The sequence below is a fragment of the Neolamprologus multifasciatus genome, chromosome 20 (genome assembly GCF_963576455.1).
Source record: "Neolamprologus multifasciatus chromosome 20, fNeoMul1.2, whole genome shotgun sequence".
NCBI lineage: Eukaryota > Metazoa > Chordata > Actinopteri > Cichliformes > Cichlidae > Neolamprologus > Neolamprologus multifasciatus.
Genome location: NC_140458.1, coordinates 19,430,089 through 19,451,725, shown reverse-complemented (window position 1 = coordinate 19,451,725; position 21,637 = coordinate 19,430,089). Strand labels below are relative to the sequence as shown.

The following is a 21,637-nucleotide window of genomic DNA, read 5'->3' as shown; positions in this document are numbered from 1 at the left end:
CTTTTACTGGAGGTTATTCACCATACCAATGCCAACTAGATTTTTAAATCTTAATATAAAATGAGTAACAGTAGGATGGACATTAGGTAAGGTTGCACTTTTTGCAGCGATGTTGTATAGAAAACTATTCCACGTGAATATAAAACAGATCCGAACCGTAAAGGCATAAAACTGTAAAGAGACCTCTGGCTAATACGTTGAGTTCTGTGTCGGGCTCGTAGCCGAAAACTAGCTTTGCCGTCTGTGTCAACTTTGTGTGTGTGTGTGTATATATATGTGTATATATATATATATATATATATATATATATATATATATACACAGTGGGGCAAAAAAGTATTTAGTCAGCCACCGATTGTGCAAGTTCCCCCACTTGAAATGATGACAGAGGTCAGTAATTTGCACCAGAGGTACACTTCAACTGTGAGAGACAGAATGTGAAAAAAAAATCCATGAATTCACATGGTAGGATTTGTAAAGAATTTATTCGTAAATCAGGGTGGAAAATAAGTATTTGGTCAATAACAAAAATACAACTCAATACTTTGTAACATAACCTTTGTTGGCAATAACAGAGGTCAAACGTTTACTATAGGTCTTTACCAGGTTTGCACACACAGTAGCTGGTATTTTGGCCCATTCCTCCATGCAGATCTTCTCAAGAGCAGTGATGTTTTGGGGCTGTCGCCGAGCAACACGGACTTTCAACTCCCGCCACAGATTTTCTATGGGGTTGAGGTCTGGAGACTGGCTAGGCCACTCCAGGACTTTCAAATGCTTCTTACGGAGCCACTCCTTTGTTGCCCGGGCGGTGTGTTTTGGATCATTGTCATGTTGGAAGACCCAGCCTCGTTTCATCTTCAATTGTTCTCACTGATGGAAGGAGGTTTTGGCTCAAAATCTCACGATACTTGGCCCCATTCATTCTGTCCTTAACACGGATCAGTCGTCCTGTCCCCTTGGCAGAAAAACAGCCCCATAGCATGATGTTTCCACCCCCATGCTTCACAGTAGGTATGGTGTTCTTGGGATGCAACTCAGTATTCTTCTTCCTCCAAACACGACGAGTTGAGTTTATACCAAAAAGTTCTACTTTGGTTTCATCTGACCACATGACATTCTCCCAATCCTCTGCTGTATCATCCATGTGCTCTCTGGCAAACTTCAGACGGGCCTGGACATGCACTGGCTTCAGCAGCGGAACACGTCTGGCACTGCGGGATTTGATTCCCTGCCGTTGTAGTGTGTTACTGATGGTGACCTTTGTTACTTTGGTCCCAGCTCTCTGCAGGTCATTCACCAGGTCCCCCCGTGTGGTTCTGGGATCTTTGCTCACCGTTCTCATGATCATTTTGACCCCACGGGATGAGATCTTGTGTGGAGCCCCAGATCGAGGGAGATTATCAGTGGTCTTGTATGTCTTCCATTTTCTGATGATTGCTCCCACAGTTGATTTTTTCACACCAAGCTGCTTGCCTATTGTAGATTCACTCTTCCCAGTCTGGTGCAGGTCTACAATTCTTTTCCTGGTGTCCTTCGAAAGCTCTTTGGTCTTGGCCATGGCGGAGTTTGAAGTCTGACTGGTTGAGGCTGTGGACAGGTGTCTTTTATACAGATGATGAGGTCAAACAGGTGCCATTCATACAGGTAACGAGTGGGGGACAGAAAAGCTTCTTACAGAAGACGTTACAGGTCTGTGAGAGCCAGGGATTTTCCTTGTTTGAGGTGACCAAATACTTATTTTCCACCCTGATTTACGAATAAATTCTTTACAAATCCTACCATGTGAATTCATGGATTTTTTTTTTCACATTCTGTCTCTCACAGTTGAAGTGTACCTCTGGTGCAAATTACTGACCTCTGTCATCATTTTAAGTGGGGGAACTTGCACAATCGGTGGCTGACTAAATACTTTTTTGCCCCACTGTATATATATATATAAAAACACCCAGCACGCCCCTGCGGGCGGTTTATCCTTCAAGCTCGGATCCTCTACCAGAGGCCTGGGAGCTTGAGGGTCCTGCGCAGTATCTTAGCTGTTCCCAGGACTGCGCTCTTCTGGACAGAGATCTCCGATGTTATTCCCGGGATCTGCTGGAGCCACTCGCCTAGCTTGGGAGTCACCGCACCTAGTGCTCCGATTACCACGGGGACCACCGATACCTTCACCCTCCACATCCTCTCGAGCTCTTCTCTGAGCCCTTGGTATTTCTCCAGCTTCTCGTGTTCCTTCTTCCTGATATTGCTGTCATTCGGAACCGCTACATCGATCACTACGGCCGTCTTCTTCTGTTTGTCTACTACCACTATGTCCGGTTGATTAGCCACCACCATTTTGTCCGTCTGTATCTGGAAGTCCCACAGGATCTTAGCTCGGTCATTCTCCACCACCCTTGGGGGCATATCCCATTTTGACCTCGGGACTTCCAGGTTATACTCGGCACAGATGTTCCTGTACACTATGCCGGCCACTTGGTTATGGCGTTCCATGTATGCCTTGCCTGCTAGCATCTTGCACCCTGCTGTTATGTGCTGGATTGTCTCTGGGGCATCTTTACACAGCCTGCACCTGGGGTCTTGCCTGGTGTGATAGACCCCAGCCTCTATGGATCTTGTACTCAGAGCTTGTTCTTGTGCTGCCATGAGTAGTGCCTCTGTGCTATCTTTCAGTCCAGCTTTGTCCAGCCACTGGTAGGATTTCTGGATATCAGCCACCTCCTCTATCTGCCGGTGGTACATACCGTGCAGGGGCCTGTCCTTCCATGATGGTTCCTCGTCTCCCTCCTCTTTCTTGGGTTTCTGCTGCCTGAGGTATTCACTGAGCACGCTGTCAGTTGGGGCCATCTTCGTTATGTATTCTTGGATGTTCGTTGTCTCATCCTGGACTGTGGTGCTGACACTCACCAGTCCCCGGCCCCCTTCCTTCCGCTTAGCGTACAGCCTCAGGGTGCTGGACTTGGGGTGAAACCCTCCATGCATGGTAAGGAGCTTTCTTGTCTTTATGTCAGTGGCTTCTATCTCCTCCTTTGGCCAGCCTATTACCCCAGCATGGTACCTGATCACGGGCAGGGCGTACGTGTTGATGGCCCGGATCTTGTTCTTACCGTTCAACTGACTCCTCAGGACTTGCCTGACCCTCTGCAGGTACTTGGTGGTTGCAGCTTTCCTAGCGGCCTCTTCATGGTTCCCATTCGCCTGCGGGATCCCCAGGTACTTGTAACTGTCCTCTATGTCTGCAATGTTGCCTTCTGGTAGTTCAATCCCCTCAGTTCTGACTACCTTCCCTCTCTTTGTTACCATCCGACTACACTTCTCCAGCCCGAACGACATTCCAATGTCATTGCTGTATAGCCTGGTAGTGTGGATCAGTGAATCGATGTCTCGTTCACTCTTGGCATACAGCTTGATGTCATCCATGTACAGGAGGTGGCTGACAACTGCTCCGTTCCGTAGCCGGTATCCGTAGCCGGTATCCGTAGCCGGTATCCGTAGCCGGTATCCGTAGCCGGTATCCGTAGCCGGTATCCGTAGCCGGTATCCGTAGCCGGTCTTGTTAATGATCTCACTGAGGGGGTTCAGGCCTATGCAGAACAGCAGTGGGGACAGAGCATCTCCTTGGTAGATCCCGCACTTGATGGTGACTTGTGCTATGGGCTTGGAGTTGGCCTCTAGTGTTGTACGCCACATCCCCATTGAGTTCCTGATGAAGGCTCTTAGGGTCCCATTGATCTTGTACAATTCTAGGCATTCTAGTATCCAGCTGTGGGGCATTGAGTCATAGGCCTTCTTGTAATCAATCTAGGCAGTGCACAGGTTGGTTAGTCTGGTCTTGCAGTCTCGGCTGACTGTTCTGTCTACCAGTAGCTGGTGTTTTGCACCTCTGGTATTCTTGCCAATTCCTTTCTGTGCCCCGCTCATGTATTGACCCATGTGCCTGTTCATCTTAGCCGATATGATGCCTGACAGGAGCTTCCATGTAGTACTGAGGCAGGTTATTGGTCGGTAGTTGGAGGGGACTGGTCCCTTCTTGGGGTCCTTGGGGATCAGGACCGTCCGACCTTCGGTTAGCCATTCCGGGTGTCCCTCGTTAACTAGCAGCTGGTTCATTTGTGCTGCCAGACGCTCGTGGAGTGCAGTCAGCTTCTTTAGCCAGTAGGCGTGAACCATGTCGGGCCCTGGTGCTGTCCAACTCTTCATACTGGAGACCCTTTCTTGGATATGCCCTCAGATTCACTAGCCACTGAGCATTGCCGTTATGGGTTGCGTCCTTCTCCCATATGCTCTTCCAGTATTGCTCCGTCTCCAGCCTTGGTGGTGCTGTTCTCTTATTATTGTTCCCTTGCCACTGAGAGTACACCTTTGCTGGTTCTGTGGAGAGGTTTATTCTCCTGCCTTCTATTTCTCTGGTGTACCTCCTCAAGCGGCTGGCCGAGGCTGTGAGTCTTTGCTTGGCAGTTTCCAAGGCCTCAGGTATGGACAGCTTGCTGTATTTCTTATGCACCTTCTTTGTCGCACCTTTCTGCAACTCCATTAGTTGGCTAACCTCCCTCCGTGCTACTTTGATCTTGCCCTCTAGCCTCCTTCTCCATGGACGGTACTGCCCCTTGTGGCTGTTCAACTTGTAGCCAAGCATCTCACTGATCACTGCTGCCGTATTGTAGATCAGCTTGTTAGTGTCGGTAATCGTGGCTGTAGGTATCGTCCGTAGTGCTGCATTAACATCATCTAGCAGACCTTCTGAGGGTACTTCACCTAATCTTGGTAACCGGCAACGGGGGGTCCAGGTTTCAAGCTTGGCCATGATCCTATCTTTCAGGTCAGTTCCTCTCGCACTCAACGATCCTTCTCCTGTCACACTTGGGGCTATGTACCCAATCTCGGGTGGGGGTGATGATATCTCCCCCCGACCTGGCGTCCTGACTCCTCCTTGCCGTAGCATTTATGTTGTACCTCGTCAATCTCTAGCTGTGAGAGCAGTCTCTTCTTTCGAATGTTGGAACACTGAGCTACTAGTTGTTTCGCCGTCATTGTGGATGTTGGGTATCGAAGAATCCATAGGTCCCTCATCCTATTCATGTAGCCCCTTCCGCCGGGGTTACTTGCGTAGTAGCATTCCAACAACGCCCTGTTTTCGTCTCTTGCCCACCGATGCCTTCTTGTTCCAGTAGCCCACTTCTCGTCAGGGTGCCCTGGTTCCTCAACACCTGACGCGGACCTTGTTGATCCGGGCGACGTCCGAGCCGGCATGCCTTCATATTTATCTGTCTCGCTCATGTCTGCGGTAGGCTCGCTTAGCATAGGGGGTCTAGCCTTAGGACCCTTACTGGATACAGACGCCCCAGGCAGGAATCGAACTTGCGATCCTCTGCTCCAAAGGCAGGACGCCAGGTCAGGGGGGAGATATCATCACCCCCACCCGAGATTGGGTACATAGCCCCAAGTGCGACAGGAGAAGGATCGTTGAGTGCGAGAGGAACTGACCTGAAAGATAGGATCATGGCCAAGCTTGAAACCTGGACCCCCTGTAGCCGGTTACCAAGATTACGTGAAGTACTCTCAGAAGGTCTGCTAGATGATGTTAATGCAGCACTACGGACGATACCTACAGCCACGATTACCGACACTAACAAGCTGATCTACAATATGGCAGCAGTGATCAGTGAGATGCTTGGCTACAAGTTGAACAGCCACAAGGGGCAGTACCCTCCATGGAGAAGGAGGCTAGAGGGCAAGATCAAAGTAGCACGGAGGGAGGTTAGCCAACTAACGGAGTTGCAGAAAGGTGCGACAAAGAAGGTGCATAAGAAATACAGCAAGCTGTCCATACCTGAGGCCTTGGAAACTGCCAAGCAAAGACTCACAGCCTTGGACAGCCGCTTGAGGAGGTACACCAGAGAGATAGAAGGCAGGAGAATAAACCAACTGTTCTCCACAGAACCAGCAAAGGTTTACTCTCAGTGGCAAGGGAACAATAATAAGAGAACAGCACCACCAAGGCTGGAGACGGAGCAATACTGGAAGAGCATATGGGAGAAGGACACAACCCATAACGGCAATGCTCAGTGGCTAGTGGATCTGAGGGCAGACCATAGCGACCTCCCTGAACAGGGTCCAGTAACCATCACAGTGGCAGATATCCAAGAAAGGGTCTCCAGTATGAAGAGTTGGACAGCACCAGGGCCCGACATGGTTCACGCCTACTGGCTGAAGAAGCTGACTGCACTCCACGAGCGTCTGGCAGCACAAATGAACCAGCTGCTAGTTAACGAGGGACACCCGGAATGGCTAACCCAAGGTCGGACGGTCCTGATCCCCAAGGACCCCAAGAAGGGACCAGTCCCCTCCAACTACCGACCAATAACCTGCCTCAGTACTACATGGAAGCTCCTGTCAGGCATCATATCGGCTAAGATGAACAGGCACATGGGTCAATACATGAGCGGGACACAGAAAGGAATTGGCAAGAATACCAGAGGCGCAAAACACCAGCTACTGGTAGACAGAACAGTCAGCCGAGACTGCAAGACCAGACTAACCAACCTGTGCACTGCCTGGATTGATTACAAGAAGGCCTATGACTCAATGCCCCACAGCTGGATACTAGAATGCCTAGAATTGTACAAGATCAATGGGACCCTAAGAGCCTTCATCAGGAACTCAATGGGGATGTGGCGTACAACACTAGAGGCCAACTCCAAGCCCATAGCACAAGTCACCATCAAGTGCGGGATCTACCAGGGAGATGCTCTGTCCCCACTGCTGTTCTGCATAGGCCTGAACCCCCTCAGTGAGATCATTAACAAGACTGGCTACGGATACCGACTACGGAACGGAGCAGTTGTCAGCCACCTCCTGTACATGGATGACATCAAGCTGTATGCCAAGAGTGAACGAGACATCGATTCACTGATCCACACTACCAGGCTATACAGCAATGACATTGGAATGTCGTTCGGGCTGGAGAAAGTGTAGTCGGATGGTACAAAGAGAGGGAAGGTAGTCAGAACTGAGGGGATTGAACTACCAGAAGGCAACATTGCAGACATAGAGGACAGTTACAAGTACCTGGGGATCCCGCAGGCGAATGGGAACCATGAAGAGGCCGCTAGGAAAGCTGCAACCACCAAGTACCTGCAGAGGGTCAGGCAAGTCCTGAGGAGTCAGTTGAACGGTAAGAACAAGATCCGGGCCATCAACACGTACGCCCTGCCCGTGATCAGGTACCCTGCTGGGGTAATAGGCTGGCCAAAGGAGGAGATAGAAGCCACTGACATAAAGACAAGAAAGCTCCTTACCATGCATGGAGGGTTTCACCCCAAGTCCAGCACCCTGAGGCTGTACGCTAAGCGGAAGGAAGGGGGTCGGGGACTGGTGAGTGTCAGCACCACAGTCCAGGATGAGACAACGAACATCCAAGAATACATCACGAAGATGGCCCCAACTGACAGCGTGCTCAGTGAATACCTCAGGCAGCAGAAACCTAAGAAAGAGGAGGGAGACGAGGAACCATCATGGAAGGACAGGCCCCTGCACGGTATGTACCACCGGCAGATAGAGGAGGTGGCTGATATCCAGAAATCCTACCAGTGGCTGGACAAAGCTGGACTGAAAGATAGCACAGAGGCACTAATCATGGCAGCACAAGAACAAGCTCTGAGTACAAGATCCATAGAGGCTGGGGTCTATCACACCAGGCAAGACCCCAGGTGCAGGCTGTGTAAAGATGCCCCAGAGACAATCCAGCACATAACAGCAGGGTGCAAGATGCTAGCAGGCAAGGCATACATGGAACGCCATAACCAAGTGGCCGGCATAGTGTACAGGAACATCTGTGCCGAGTATAACCTGGAAGTCCCGAGGTCAAAATGGGATATGCCCCCAAGGGTGGTGGAGAATGACCGAGCTAAGATCCTGTGGGACTTCCAGATACAGACGGACAAAATGGTGGTGGCTAATCAACCGGACATAGTGGTAGTAGACAAACAGAAGAAGACGGCCGTAGTGATCGATGTAGCGGTTCCGAATGACAGCAATATCAGGAAGAAAGGAACACGAGAAGCTGGAGAAATACCAAGGGCTCAGAGAAGAGCTCGAGAGGATGTGGGAGGGTGAAGGTATCGGTGGTCCCCGTGGTAATCGGAGCACTAGGTGCGGTGACTCCCAAGCTAGGCGAGTGGCTCCAGCAGATCCCGGGAATAACATCGGAGATCTCTGTCCAGAAGAGTGCAGTCCTGGGAACAGCTAAGATACTGCGCAGGACCCTCAAGCTCCCAGGCCTCTGGTAGAGGACCCGAGCTTGAAGGATAAACTGCCCGCAGGGGCGTGCTGGGTGTTATATACACACACACACACACACACACACACACACACACACACACACACACACACACACACACACACACATACATGCATGCTTCCATCTCCCGTTTCTGGTCGGTGACATCTCTTACTTTTCAACTCTCCTTTTTCTCCCTCCCTGGCACTCACAGACACATAACAGGTATGACAGTCAATTCTCCCTGCAGCACGGACTACACTGCCCATGAGGCTACATTCTTTAGGGCTATGCCTGTAACACTCTACCTCTTGCCTTCTTATTAAATCATTTTTGTGAATATTTTTTTTAAATATTTCTTCACGCCATTATGCGGGCCGCAAATAGAGGTGACATGGGCTGCGAGATTGAGACAGAGACATGACAGCCTCTTAATGCATGTTTTGTTTGGGTTTCCACCGGCATGGACACCAAAAATATAGAGTTCATAGCCTTATGAAACAGGAAAATACCGCCGTGCAATCCATTATTTTCAACAAAGTAACTGTATTCTGAATACCACCTTTTAAAATGGTAACTGTAAAGGAATACAGTTACTCATATTTTGTATTTTAAATACGTAATGGCGGTACATGTATTCGTTACTCCCCAACACTGGCTTTTGGTCATGCTGGAAAACAAACAGTGCCCTGCTGGTTAAAGTGTTTCCCTCAACATTGTCACTAGAAACCCTGCTAGCTCCATAGTGGGAACCACACATTCAAATAAGTTCACCTTATCACAAAGAGACTTGTCATCAGACCAGAGACCAGAATGACCCTATTCACATTGGTACAAATATGTTGTAAATTGGCACTGCATAAATATAACAGAATTAAATTCAATAATGTAAGATATTATTCCTTATTCCAGAAGGCAGTCAGAAGCTGCTTGGAAAATTATTAAAAATTATTAGGTAAATTGCAAGTAGTGGCTACTTTGAGGAAACCTCCTAGGACCTGGTGTCCACATATGTGGACATCACATTTTGGGTTGTCTAGACCAAAATACTAAACTTTCGGTATTAAGTTAAAGTGTAAGAAATTGTACAAATTAATATGACATCTGACTGGATAACTCTGTCTTTGTGGAAAAGCTTAATCACTTACTGAATCATTGGCATGTGGACGTGTGTCTTTTTTAGTCCCCAGAGGGAGCAGCAACAGTTCAGATTCACTGCATCTGATTCATTTTTTCATTACTTTTACGTTCAGATGGATTCATGTGTACATGTCATGCTGAGAAAAAAAGATATGTCTGTCTGCTTGCAGTTGTTGCTGCGCTCTGTCCCTGGCCTGCTGGGGCCGCACTACAAGCGTTTCTTCTGTGGCTATGCTGAGCCTGCCTACATCAAAGAAAGGAAGATGCAGGTGATGCCAGTTTTGCTTATCCTTTGAATTTTTCATCTTCAGTTTTTGTGTTTATATGATGATATGCTTTTTGAAACAAGAAAACTTTAGCTATAATAATCCAAAGTCCTAATACTTATTTTGTAAAACTAACCATAAACATAGAACATACTTTTGTGTTGGTGGACCAACTTCTTGCTTTTTACAAAGGAAAGGAAACTTTATGTCTTAGAAAACATGAGATTAAATTAAATGCAGACTCCAGACATTACAGATGCTGCAGAACACTGAAAGTTAACCCTGAGGTTGCCTCAGTAAGTCCTGCTTTGAATAGATTCTCTCAGTTTCACTTAGTGGTCAACTCATCTTGCAGCATGATGGCAGACGTTCACTCCACTCCACTATTTCCATTATCCATTCATTCCATCCAATTTGTTGTGCACAGAGTCAGATTGCAGCTGGCTCTAAACAGGGTAGTTAGAATTTCCTTTACACAGGATCATTTTCCATCCTGGGTGGCTGTAGCTCAGGAGGTAAAGTGGGGCATCTATTAATCAGAAAGATGGGAGGTTTGATCCCTGGCAGCTCCAGCTCTTACCCAAACGTCCCTGGGTGAGATCCTAAACCCCAAGTTTTGATGCATCCATCGGTAAAATGCACTTTTGATAGCAAACAGTGTTTGTGTGAATGAGGCAAGTTACATAAATTGGCTATATAAGAGCCACTTACCATCTCTTCCTGGGAGATCCTGACAAGTGAGATGCTGAGTCTCTACATGTTCTGCATCTTATCCCAGTTGGTTAGCCTGAAAAAACTCCAATTGAAGGCAACCCAGGATGCTCAAAAGCCTCAACGGACTCTTTCAGAGCACCCCCATCTACAAGCTCCCCTCTAGTTTTCTGCTTATCTCAGTTCCTCAGGCAGCTACAAACCTAATGAGGAACAACTGTATTTGAAGTTTCCTATTCAACTCAACATTTTTATCACTAATTAGTGCTCATATTCATAGGTGAGATTTTCAATGTAGACGTGGTTGAGAGGTTTACCTTCTGGGTCATTTGCCTCCTCAGTACCGTTATACAATGCTCACCTTGGTCGACGGTACAATGCTTAATCTGTCCATCTCCATTTTACCCAAACTGTGAGCTAACTCCAACCCCGACAAAGTAATTAAACCTTTTGTAACAGATAGCTGGAGGGGTGGAGTTTGATCCCAACTGGTTCCACGCTGCCAAGTTTAACAAGCACCTGAAACCCCCTTAGCATGAATTCTTTGTACAGATGTGGAAACATCTTTCAGGTGCTTTGATAAGTTTGTATTTCCTCCTTTTGGTCAGGATGCTCCATGACACTGCTTTCATGTATATACTTTGGCATAGACAGTAAATAAAAGATGGCCATAGCCACTTTGATGTTAGCCTTTAGTTTTTGGGACTGCATTTTGAAGCTTCATAGTGACCCCATTAATGGAGGTAAAACCTAACAGGACAGTCCATGCCATACTCCTAACTTTGGACATGTTAATATCCAAAGGATTAGCTTAATCTTGGAGCAAGCCCCAAGAGTTGGATTTTTAGCTTTTCACAAGTCCACAGTTAGTACCGAGTGTTAGCAGCTGGAGGCGATCCTTTGACAGTACTATAGCTTCAGCTGCTGTGTGTTGCAGGTGCTGGTAGAGCTGGTGAATGACGAGAACGTAGCAATGATACTGGATGAGCTGAAAGGATACTGCACTGATGTCAACACTGACACTGCCCAGGCTGCAATCTCAGCAATAGGTAAACATGTTCACACATGCTGCTGGTGTGCCAGTATTATGTAATTTGACACTCAGGCTCTGTTGTGTGTACTGTTGTAGTTTTTTTTTTCTTCAGGTAGAGACTGCTGTATTAATGAGGGTGTAGTGATTAGGAGCACTAGATTGTAAATAATGTGGATTTAGTAACACATCCTGATATTCAAATGTTTTGTCTTACTCTGTTCATACTGTATTAAATGAAGGCTGGTTTATATTTATTCATGTTCATTCATGTACTTCATGTTTTTGCTGTGTTCCCGAACCTGTGTGTGTGAAGTATATGTTGAAATTGAAACAATTGAATAGAAAACATTTTATCTCGCTATAAGCACCAAAGTTTGGGACCAAGGACCATTCCAGCTCTGTGGTTCCATCTACCCAGACCCTATTGTGTTATGAACTACAAATTAAAGGATTTTTTTCTCTAAATGTAACTGCTTTTCATTTCAAATTTAAATTGCTGATGTTAATGTTAATCTTACACACCAGTAGGACACACTCTTTTCCAAATGGAAGTTTCTACATTCATTTGTTTTCAGCCTTCCTGAAATGCAAAATGTTAACCCATTTGTCTGACAATAAGTAAATAATGATAAGCAAAAAAACAACACATCCTTTTATTAAGGATAAGAATACATAGCGTGCTGCATTTTCTGTGTAGAACATGCTCAATGTGTTTGATCAGTCACTCTAACGCCCTGTGTTTGCCTTTATTGTATGCAGGTCGTATTGGACGCAGCTACAGCTGACAGATGTCTACCAAATCCTCACTGGGCTGCTTGGACTCAAACAGGATCATATCACTTCTGGTAAAAACATCAGTTCCACAACCTCCCACATACAGTACAGTATACACACAACACAGCTTCATGCTGTCAGAGCTGGTTTTTTTACTCTTTCACCACACTTTTTGTCTCTCTACTCTCCTGCTGCCCTTCTCAGCGGTGGTGCAGACAATGCGTGACCTGGTCTGGGTGTGTCCCCAGTGTAGCGACACTGTGTGCCTTGCACTGGAAGGCTGCGAGGAAACACTGCAGGATATCCAGGTTAGATCCTGCCATACCTATATACTGAGTGCAAGAAAAAACAATATCATGCCATAAATGAGTATGTGCTGTAGATGTCCTGTTTTGAAAATAAAAATTGGCAAAAGTATTATCAGAAATATACTTAACAGAAACTTTTTTTATTCTATACAGGGCATTATCATGGTATTTTATTTTATATGCTGAAATTTAATTTACTTCATAATTTGCAAGGTTATTTCCGTCTGTTGTAACGATATATTTCAGTTATGGTCAAGTTGGTGAACATAATTCCAAGCATCCATTAATAATTTATTTCATTTTCTGTTTCCTCTTATATAGGGTATAGAGCACTGTGCAAAGTTCATGAGCCACTCTTAGTCCCTTCATATTTTGGTAGAAAACAGCGAACTAGCTTCAGCGCTTTATTGAAACGTGCAAACAAACACAGAAATATAGTAAATAAGGTAAAAACGGGGTTTGTACAATTCTAAGGAGCCTGAAAGTCAATATTTCGTGTAATCAGCTTTATTCTTCAACATGAGTCTTCAGGAATAGTTCTCCAGGCTTCTTTAAGAACATTTAAAGCTCTTCTTTGATGTTGGCTGTTCTCTACTTCAGTAATGTTAAGGTCTGGGCTCTGGGGAGACCCAGACGTGTTTTTCTATTCAGGTATGTTTTTTGCTGCACTGGCATTGTGTTTGGGATCACTGTCGTGCCGAAAAATGAATCTGTTGCCAATCAGATGCTATTACACGATGGCTCTAAATCTGACGGTAATGTTCTGTCTTCATAAGTCCATCGGTTCTGACAAGATTTCCAACATCATTGGCTCAAATGTAGTCACAAACCTCCATTGTGCTTTACAGCTGTAGATCTCTCACTGTTGTATCTCTCTCCTAATCTCTCTGCGCATTTGAAAATGATTTCAATCATATATTTCAATTTCAACTTGTTGCCGTGTGTGAGTTTTTCCTTTTGGGGTCACAAGTGCGTTGGTTTAGAATGCGAAAGCACGTGTTTTGGTGCACAGTTGTGGGGCGTGACTCATGGGGTGCGTATTAGGCAACAATGGTGTTGCACCCACTGTTCACCTCACATATTGTTTGATTAGCAGGAAAGGTAGGGTGAGCATAAGGTGAAACTTTCAGTTGACGGCAGTTTGATACCCAATTTGTTGCTGCAAGTTTGGTGCTAATAATTGGTGCAACAGTTTGTATTTGTTTGTGGAGTCCTGTGCATTTGGGTCTTTTGGATCCCATGTACTGACTTGTGGTTTGGACAGTGTAATGGTTAAATAAGTAGAACAAACAGCTCAGAAGTGCATTTTATTTGTTCTTTTATACTGATGCGCGTGCTTCAGTACCCCCGTTTAGGCCGGCCCACAGCCCGTGGTTATGGAGCATACCACATAAGACCTATTCGCCACTGATTGTCAGTCTCGTTATTGTGCAGTTTGTTCTTCAGCCTTTCTTCCTCTTTACTTCCTTATAAAGGACTTTCTGAATGACGTCAAACAATTAATGGATCAATCAAAAGCCCAGATGCATCTCTCAGGTCCTATGTCTGGTCAGATCTGCTGCACTTCTACATATGTCTTGACATTCAGATACTGTTCATCTGTCGTAGCTAGTTTTTAGGCCAACAACTTCTTTGTTTCATATAATTTTATGCTAATCAAGCTATCTTATCTTTAACACCAATTTATGAGCATAGTTTAAAGTGAAGAAATGGGAACAAATTACGTGATTTTCTGGTCAGTGATGCCTCCAAAGTATTGAATTGAATGCCAGGTTTCTTTTCATGATAAGTTCCCCCATAAAGTAGATATACTCCTAATGACTTATCCTATTGTTATTCTGCAACCTATGGTTTCTCTGGTAGTTGTATATGATTCACAGTTAAAACTAATCCTTGTTAGCAGGGCACTAAGTTCATTTGTCTTGAAACACAAGCTAATTTTACCTCTCCTTCCCCTGAAAACCTGCTTTTCTTTCAATTACTGTCCATGTGCTTAATGCCAGAACCATGGTAGCTGAGATAATCAGATTGAAAATATATGCTCTCACTGCGCTCGCTTTCGGCTGCTCTCTTATGTCACACTGATGTATAGAAAAAAATCCTTTGAAACTTTGTTTTAGACCGCTGAAATACAAGGGGTGGCAAATGAAGTGAGATAGTCGCCATAGGTTGACTTAGCATAAACTGCCAAGTTTATAATGGCAAACTTGGCATTATTCTACAGCAGCCCAGTACAATAACTTTTTCTGTTAGTTTCCCCCCATTATAATGACCCTTTGTACGCATTCGTTTGGAGTTGGGGGTGTAATACATGCATGAAGTAGAAATTGCAGATATATTTCAAAACTGTACTTTGGAGTAGAACTGACTTTTGAGAGATTAAAAACAAGCTTGGCACTGGGTCAATTATACTACCATAGCATTTCTTGGTAAGTATATTGGACGACAGTGAACCCACTTCTGTTGACTAGATTTAGATCTAAATATTCCACTGCCTCCTTCACTAGGGCAGGCAGGCTTTGCTCTGGTTGCTCTGGGTGTGTATGGGGAGCGAAGATTTCCAGTGCACCTACACTTTGGAAGTGCTCATCGAGCAGAGTGAGAAGCGAGGCTTCTGCTGGGAATCAAGATGGAGCTGCTGACAGCCACCATGAGGACTTTTCCTGTGTCGGCCTGCTGAGACACAAGACATGCTGGGAAGACTGCTGCACTACTGCATAGGTTTTGTGGTTTATGTGTGTGCACATATGTTTATACAGACATGTGTATACAGACATCAAAAATGATCTATGTTATATGATCTCATAATAAAATAGATAATTTTGATGCCCTTGTGTTTTCCAGAATGAGAGGGACAGACATGTGCGTGCGTGATCAGGCTCTTCTCTACTATCGCCTGCTTTCATTGTGGGACTAGAAAAGACACGCGAGGTCCTTAAAGGTCGGATGGTCAGAATCCGTCTCTGGGTGTATCTGATTGGCGTTCCCGCCAAGCCTGTCAGCCAGTGGGCACGCTGCTTTAACACGTTGAGCTCTGAGCCAGGGTGCCAGTAGAGGGCCAAGTCAAACAGCAGGGGAAGGCCCCGAACACGTGACCTATAGCACCAAGCCAAAATGCCGACCTCTCAGCCCACACTGAGCTGTAGTCACATTGAGGAGGTTCATTCAGGTGAGTCATGACACTGAAACCTTCTGCTATTGAAAATCTGATTGGCTGAATTTTGAAGGCTTGCCACTGACTAAATAGTCAGTGGCAAGCCTTGGCTGTGCTTTGTGCACAGCACAAATTGTTTTTCACATTTAACAAAATGCCTCGTTCTAAAATAAAAATCCAATGGAGGTCTTAAAAACAAACTATTAAAATTACTTCCTTTTAATGGTTCATGCTAATTCACCATCAGGAAGACTCGCTGACAGAGACCAGCATATATTTAAACCAAAAGAATTTGCTTATACAAATTCGTTCTGTCAAATATTCCTTCAGTTTGAGTTTCCGGTGTCACCTCTTGCATAGAAAATAGGATTTAAAAATGCTAACGACTTATAATGGAAGTTGGGTTTCTTTTATGAACTTTTTCTGAGGCATAATAATGATCTGAAATGTTTTAATTGTCTTACATTTTCTTTCTTTTACACTTAATGGATCGTCTACATTTTTAAATTCAGTTCTGTTTGTTGGTGTTTGTGTGGCTGTGTGCCTGCTTCTAGATCTACATAGTAAAAGGACACGATTACTTCACTCAGGGAAGCAGTGAGGGTTTGTAGAAGATGCAAAGGCTTCCGTGTACACAACATAAATCGTTGTAGCAAACCTGACTTGCTTCCTAGCAGATATTTCCAAATCATCTTGTCACTGTTGGACATTTGGGACAACCCTCAAATAAACAAGGCTAAGCTCTGTAAAACTTAACATTTTAGTCCTGAAGAATTACCATCATTAGGTCCTTAAGATTCATCCACCAGGACTGTGGATATTTTAAATCGGTATAAAGATTTGTTCCTATCCAGCTGACAGGTATTCCATTCACAGAAGCACACTGCTAGTGTCTGGACTCTGCAGGGTGGGGTTACAAAAACAAAGTAGATGTGAATTGTTTGCTTGTGTTATCTTTGCGGAGCAACAAGAACTCCCTTTTGAGGGTAAAAGGAGTCGTATCAACCTTTCAGCATGCCCACTACCTGAAGTTGATGTTGGAGGAAAGCCAATAAAGCAGAGCATACACTGTTCGGATATTCTATACTTTTAAATTAGTCGCCTGTGACACTTTTTAGCAACAGGATGAGTTTCTGCCTAATTAAATGTTTGAAATGAGTCGGGGGCTAATACTTTGTCCATATGAGTGATGGTGTAGTTCTTGAAGGTTGGTTGGTTTCTGGCTTGTCAGGAATGTTGTTCTGGATGATGTCTTTCAAACTCCCATATGTTTGTTTTACTGTGGGGCAGTGTTTTTACATGTTGTGGCTAAAACATTCTTCTCCCCACTGCTGGAAAATAAATCTTACTTTTACAGAAGCCTTGGATTCTGTATGGCCACCTGCAGATTCTCAACCACACAACTTTCCATTTACGATTCTTCACTCTACTTTCTTTTAAATTGTTCTAATTAAAATTTTCTCTCTAAACAAATCTTGACAGGATTTTCCACGCCTGTGCTTAGTGTGATTTATGTGGGTTTAAATGTTTTACTGTCAAAGTTTAGGACGTTTCCTCCTTATGCTGTTCCACGGCATTTAATATGTAAAAATGTGAGGGCAGAGGTGAGGAACAGTTTGAAGCCATCTATGTATGTCATAGTGGGGAAGAGGTGCACTAAACCCAATAGAAGAATATTCTCTCACTAACAAGGGAAACATTCAAAGACCACGACAAAGCTTGTGTGAGCCCAATCAACCACAATCAAAGCACACATATATCCGTCTAAGTTCACATTTTGATCACAGGAAAGTCGAGCTCATAGCCATAGTCACTGGGGTGGGAGTATATGCTTTACTTATTGCATGAGTAAGGTTAGTGACTCTGTATGATCATTAAGCTCTTTCATTCAGAGGGTTTAACTTAGTTTTATATCTAGATGCACCACACACACACGCGTTGCTATTGTTTGGTAAATTTTGCTGTGCAGGCTAACTTTGAGGTGAAATTCTTGGGTGTTTGTTGGCTTTAGCCTACTTCACTTTATGGCTAACTGTATAGTGTTGGCATCTCCTGTCTTTATATTTTTCTTCTTTTTTTTTTTTTAAAATGTTATTTCATTTATTTTTTTCCTGAATGAAGTGTGCTTTTCAAAGCAAAGTCCACAACAATCTCAATGACAAAAGCATCATAAAAAGAATTTTACGACACCAGCAGCAGTGTTGGATTTATATTGAAGAGTGGCAGGGTATACATTAAAAGATGTATGTGATGTACTAAAGGTTTAAAAAAAAAAAATAGAGAGAGGCTTTATCTAGTAACTGTGACTTAATGTCTCAATAATAAATAATGAAATAGCATCACTGGCTGGACAAAGTGACTAGGCATGAACTCATTTACCAACTTGTCCCTTAACCATATGGATTAATTTATTTCCTGTTATTATACAGTCAACCATAATGCTTTATTTTAGACATTGCGGGTGTTAACTTTGCTTAACACACTACTCCCGGGTTTGGTTTTGTTGGTAGCAGTAGTTTACATTCCTTATATCAATCCATATGTTTTTGTTTTTAAAGCAAATACTACTAACCATCAGGTCATTTGGAATTTTTCTTCTGTTCACTAGGCAAATGTCAGCTAAATTATGTTCTTTATGTTACTTTGGTTATACTTACACACTTTGTTCCATTATATTCAGGTCCTTTATATCTAAACCAGGGCTGTATCCTAATTCAGGGTCTGCAGCCTTAAAGTACGCAGTCTTAACAGTCCACAAGGGCCGTCGTGTACTCAAGACCGCTAAGGCCGGAAGTGAGAGGCTGTGAAATGGGACGGTCTAGCACTAGTCGCGCTGCCCAGTGTGCCTTAGCAACCATGACACTAACAGCTGGAAACGTTCATACAGCATTGTTTGACAGAAATGAAGGACAAAATCTTTTTGTGTCATTTGTTTGTTTGTTTCTACCTCGAGCTTTGATTTGATAAGTATCTGAGGCCTGAGACCACGGGACTGTGACATCATGATTATTGGGCTTCACTTGTGTACTGAACAGTCATTTAAGATTAGCTAGTAAATCACAATTAGCTAATGTTGTTCATGAGACTAAAGTTCATCTCACTTGGTAATGTAAATATAATATGGCCAATATAAAGTTATAATTTCAATCATTATTAGTTATTACAGCAGTGAATGAAACTCTGTTCAATACTGAGCTTCAGTAAAGATTCAAGCTGCATTTATTTATATTATTTATATTTCCTGTCACCTTAAATCTTCACTCAAAGACAGGTTTCTTTGACACTGTATATATAACTGTTTTATATATATGAGAGACAAATATTGTTCTTTTAATATGTTGGCATTACTAAATTTGTCTCAGTGCTTACTTTAAATATCCATAAAATCATCACATTCTCTGTAAGATTAACATCAACTATTGAACGGCGTATATTTTAAAGTAAAGGCTTTAAAACCAAGTTACTACAAACATCGCTAATGTCACATAACTTTGCCGACATGTGGCCAACAGTAATATTTTAATGTTCTTCGTTATTAAACATTCGCACATAAATAAGTAACATAATATTCAGTACTTACTTTTAAAAGTTTACTCTTCGGGCGCCCCTCTTCCGCCGTTTTTTTCCCAACAAAATTATCCACACCCACCGCCGCGCTATGCATTCTGGGATATGTTGGGCCACGAAGTCTACACTGCCACATCCTTAAAATTCAGTGAAATGAAGGACGCATTTGAGGGCCGCATTTCGAGCAGCCTTTGAATTGGGACAGCCTTTGTCGTGTCGCTGTGACGTAATTGGCCTTAAAATGCGGCCTTTAAGGCTGCAGACCCTGAATTGGGATACAGCCCAGGTGTGTGGGAAGGGCCGCCCTAGTACTTCCTGTTTATGACAGGAGGACATGAGGTCATTGATTGCATCACTGGGTGTAACCAAATGAAGGGCTTTTTATTTTGTATAGTATTATTTATTTTCTTTAAAGTAGCCTTTGAGTTGTATTGTATGCAGTGTTTTACTTCTCAGACCATTTAGCTGAGTAAATGAGTTTGTCAATTTCATGCATGATCATATTCCTGTTCTTTGTTTAGAATTGCATTGTTTGGTCTGACCTATTTTTTTCCAGTGGTAGAGACTAACGAGGTTCAGGTGTGTGTAAAGTCCTGTATAAAGCAAGTGGAATTTTTGCCTACCAGGTTGGTTGGTTGGTTTTATGGTAGAATGGAGATGCCAGAAATAAAGTATTAAATAGAAACTTAAATAGTCTGCTGATGCTGCTTACATTATGCTACCTCACACTGGCTCAAAGCCCACTAGACAAATTAGTACAGTCGCATAAAGTCTTGTGAAAAACTAAGTAGACTCACTAGCTTCTGGAATTGCCTTTTACCAGTAATAACCTTTATAATAATCATTTTCTGTGTTATTTGTATTAGTCTCTCATATTACTTAACCATGTTGCATCAGTTCATTGAGCTTTGTGGGCGTTTGTTTATGCATAGCTATCTTATTGCCCCACTGCAGCATTTCCCTTGAGTTGAGAGCTGGACCTATTTCTGCCTGTATTTGTTGACCAAAACAGTACACATTATTTCCCATGACAAATCCTCTTTCTATGCTGGGGTAACTGATCACTTTGAAGTATTTAAACAGTAAGTGCTATACATGAGTGTAAAGCCACACAGATCTCACTTTGGAGATGCTCATAAGTCATGATGCTTATTAGTTGTGGGGTAGGTAGTCTAACATGTCTGTAAGTAGGAAGGACAACAAATAAAACCTAAAAACTGCACTAAATATTAAAGAGTCCATGACACCATCTTTATCTGTTAACTTAATTTACTTTAAACATTCATATTTAACTTTCACAGTTTTTATACTGTCACCAAAAAGTTATGTGTATGCACGTTTCTAATGGAGCACTGCATTGCAGCACAGTGTTGCCATGCGCTCTGCTTGCACTGCCTCACAAAACACAACATGACTAATCTGTCTGCAGGAGGTTATCAAGGTTATTTAACAACACATTGTCATTTGGGTTCAGTTGCTGATATTTTTGCAGTTTTTCTGCTAGAAGGAAATGTCCTCACCTAATGGAAAATTTATGTGTCCTGCATGAAAGGAACGGCAGCAATTTCAAGTCTTGTTCTTAAACCAAAATTGAAAATTATAGTGGTATTACAAAATTGGAGCAGTGTATTAGAGATGTGTTCCATGCTGTAGGTTGCACCTCTTTCCCACATATTTAGTGTAAAACTTTGCTGTGACACTTCAGATTCATGTTTCAATTCCATTTTGTTCCTTTTGCACCAGTTCACAACAATATTAGGTAAAGACCCCACAATATTAGACAGAATGTTCCATCAATCAGATAATACTCATAAGCAACTGTTACGGCCCAAGCAGGGCCTCCTCTTGAAGGTGCCTGTGTGGGCGTGTCCTACAATCTCTTTTGCCTGAGGTGCCACCTTTCTCTTTTACACAGCTGACTCACATCAGTAATTAAAAGTATTTAAGCCCAGATAAAGGTGAGCTCTGGGCCGGAGTGCCATTTGTGTGGTTGCAGCTAGGGAGCTGCTCGGTTGCAGCTAGGGAGCTGCTCTTTTTTTTTTTTTTTTTTCTTTTTTTTTTTTATGCTTGAGTTTTGTTTGTTTCCTTAAATGGTGATAGCGGCTTGTCCGTCTCTTTTGCCTCCTTGTCTCCTTTTTCCGACCCGGACACTTTTTGTTACTTTCCCTCATCGCCTTGACCCTTTTACACTTACAGCACGGGGTCTTCAGCCAAGATCAGTAAGGCTTAGCTACACCCTACAATAATACAACGCATACAGAGAAAACCCTCACCTGTCGTCATTGTTGTATGATGAGCTGCTTTTTTAAAAAAAAACCATTTATTTATTTTTTTAGCTTTGGGGAAAATATTCTGTGGGCTAATGAGACTTGGATGACGTGTTATACCTTTTGTTTTGTTTTTTTTAAT

At 43.6% G+C, this 21,637-nt stretch overlaps 1 protein-coding gene across 1 annotated transcript in view; it reads left to right on the top strand.

Moving 5' to 3' along the window:
- Positions 1 to 21,637, top strand: part of ap4b1 (adaptor related protein complex 4 subunit beta 1) — a 32,018-nt gene that overhangs the window by 7,443 nt on the left and 2,938 nt on the right. The window contains 11 exon segments of the mRNA XM_085144676.1: positions 9,586 to 9,684; positions 11,330 to 11,441; positions 12,185 to 12,207; positions 12,210 to 12,270; positions 12,404 to 12,507; positions 15,015 to 15,047; positions 15,049 to 15,123; positions 15,125 to 15,163; positions 15,165 to 15,228; positions 15,360 to 15,412; positions 15,415 to 15,676. Of these exon segments, the coding sequence (XP_085000802.1) occupies positions 9,586 to 9,684; positions 11,330 to 11,441; positions 12,185 to 12,207; positions 12,210 to 12,270; positions 12,404 to 12,507; positions 15,015 to 15,047; positions 15,049 to 15,123; positions 15,125 to 15,163; positions 15,165 to 15,228; positions 15,360 to 15,412; positions 15,415 to 15,676 (925 nt within the window).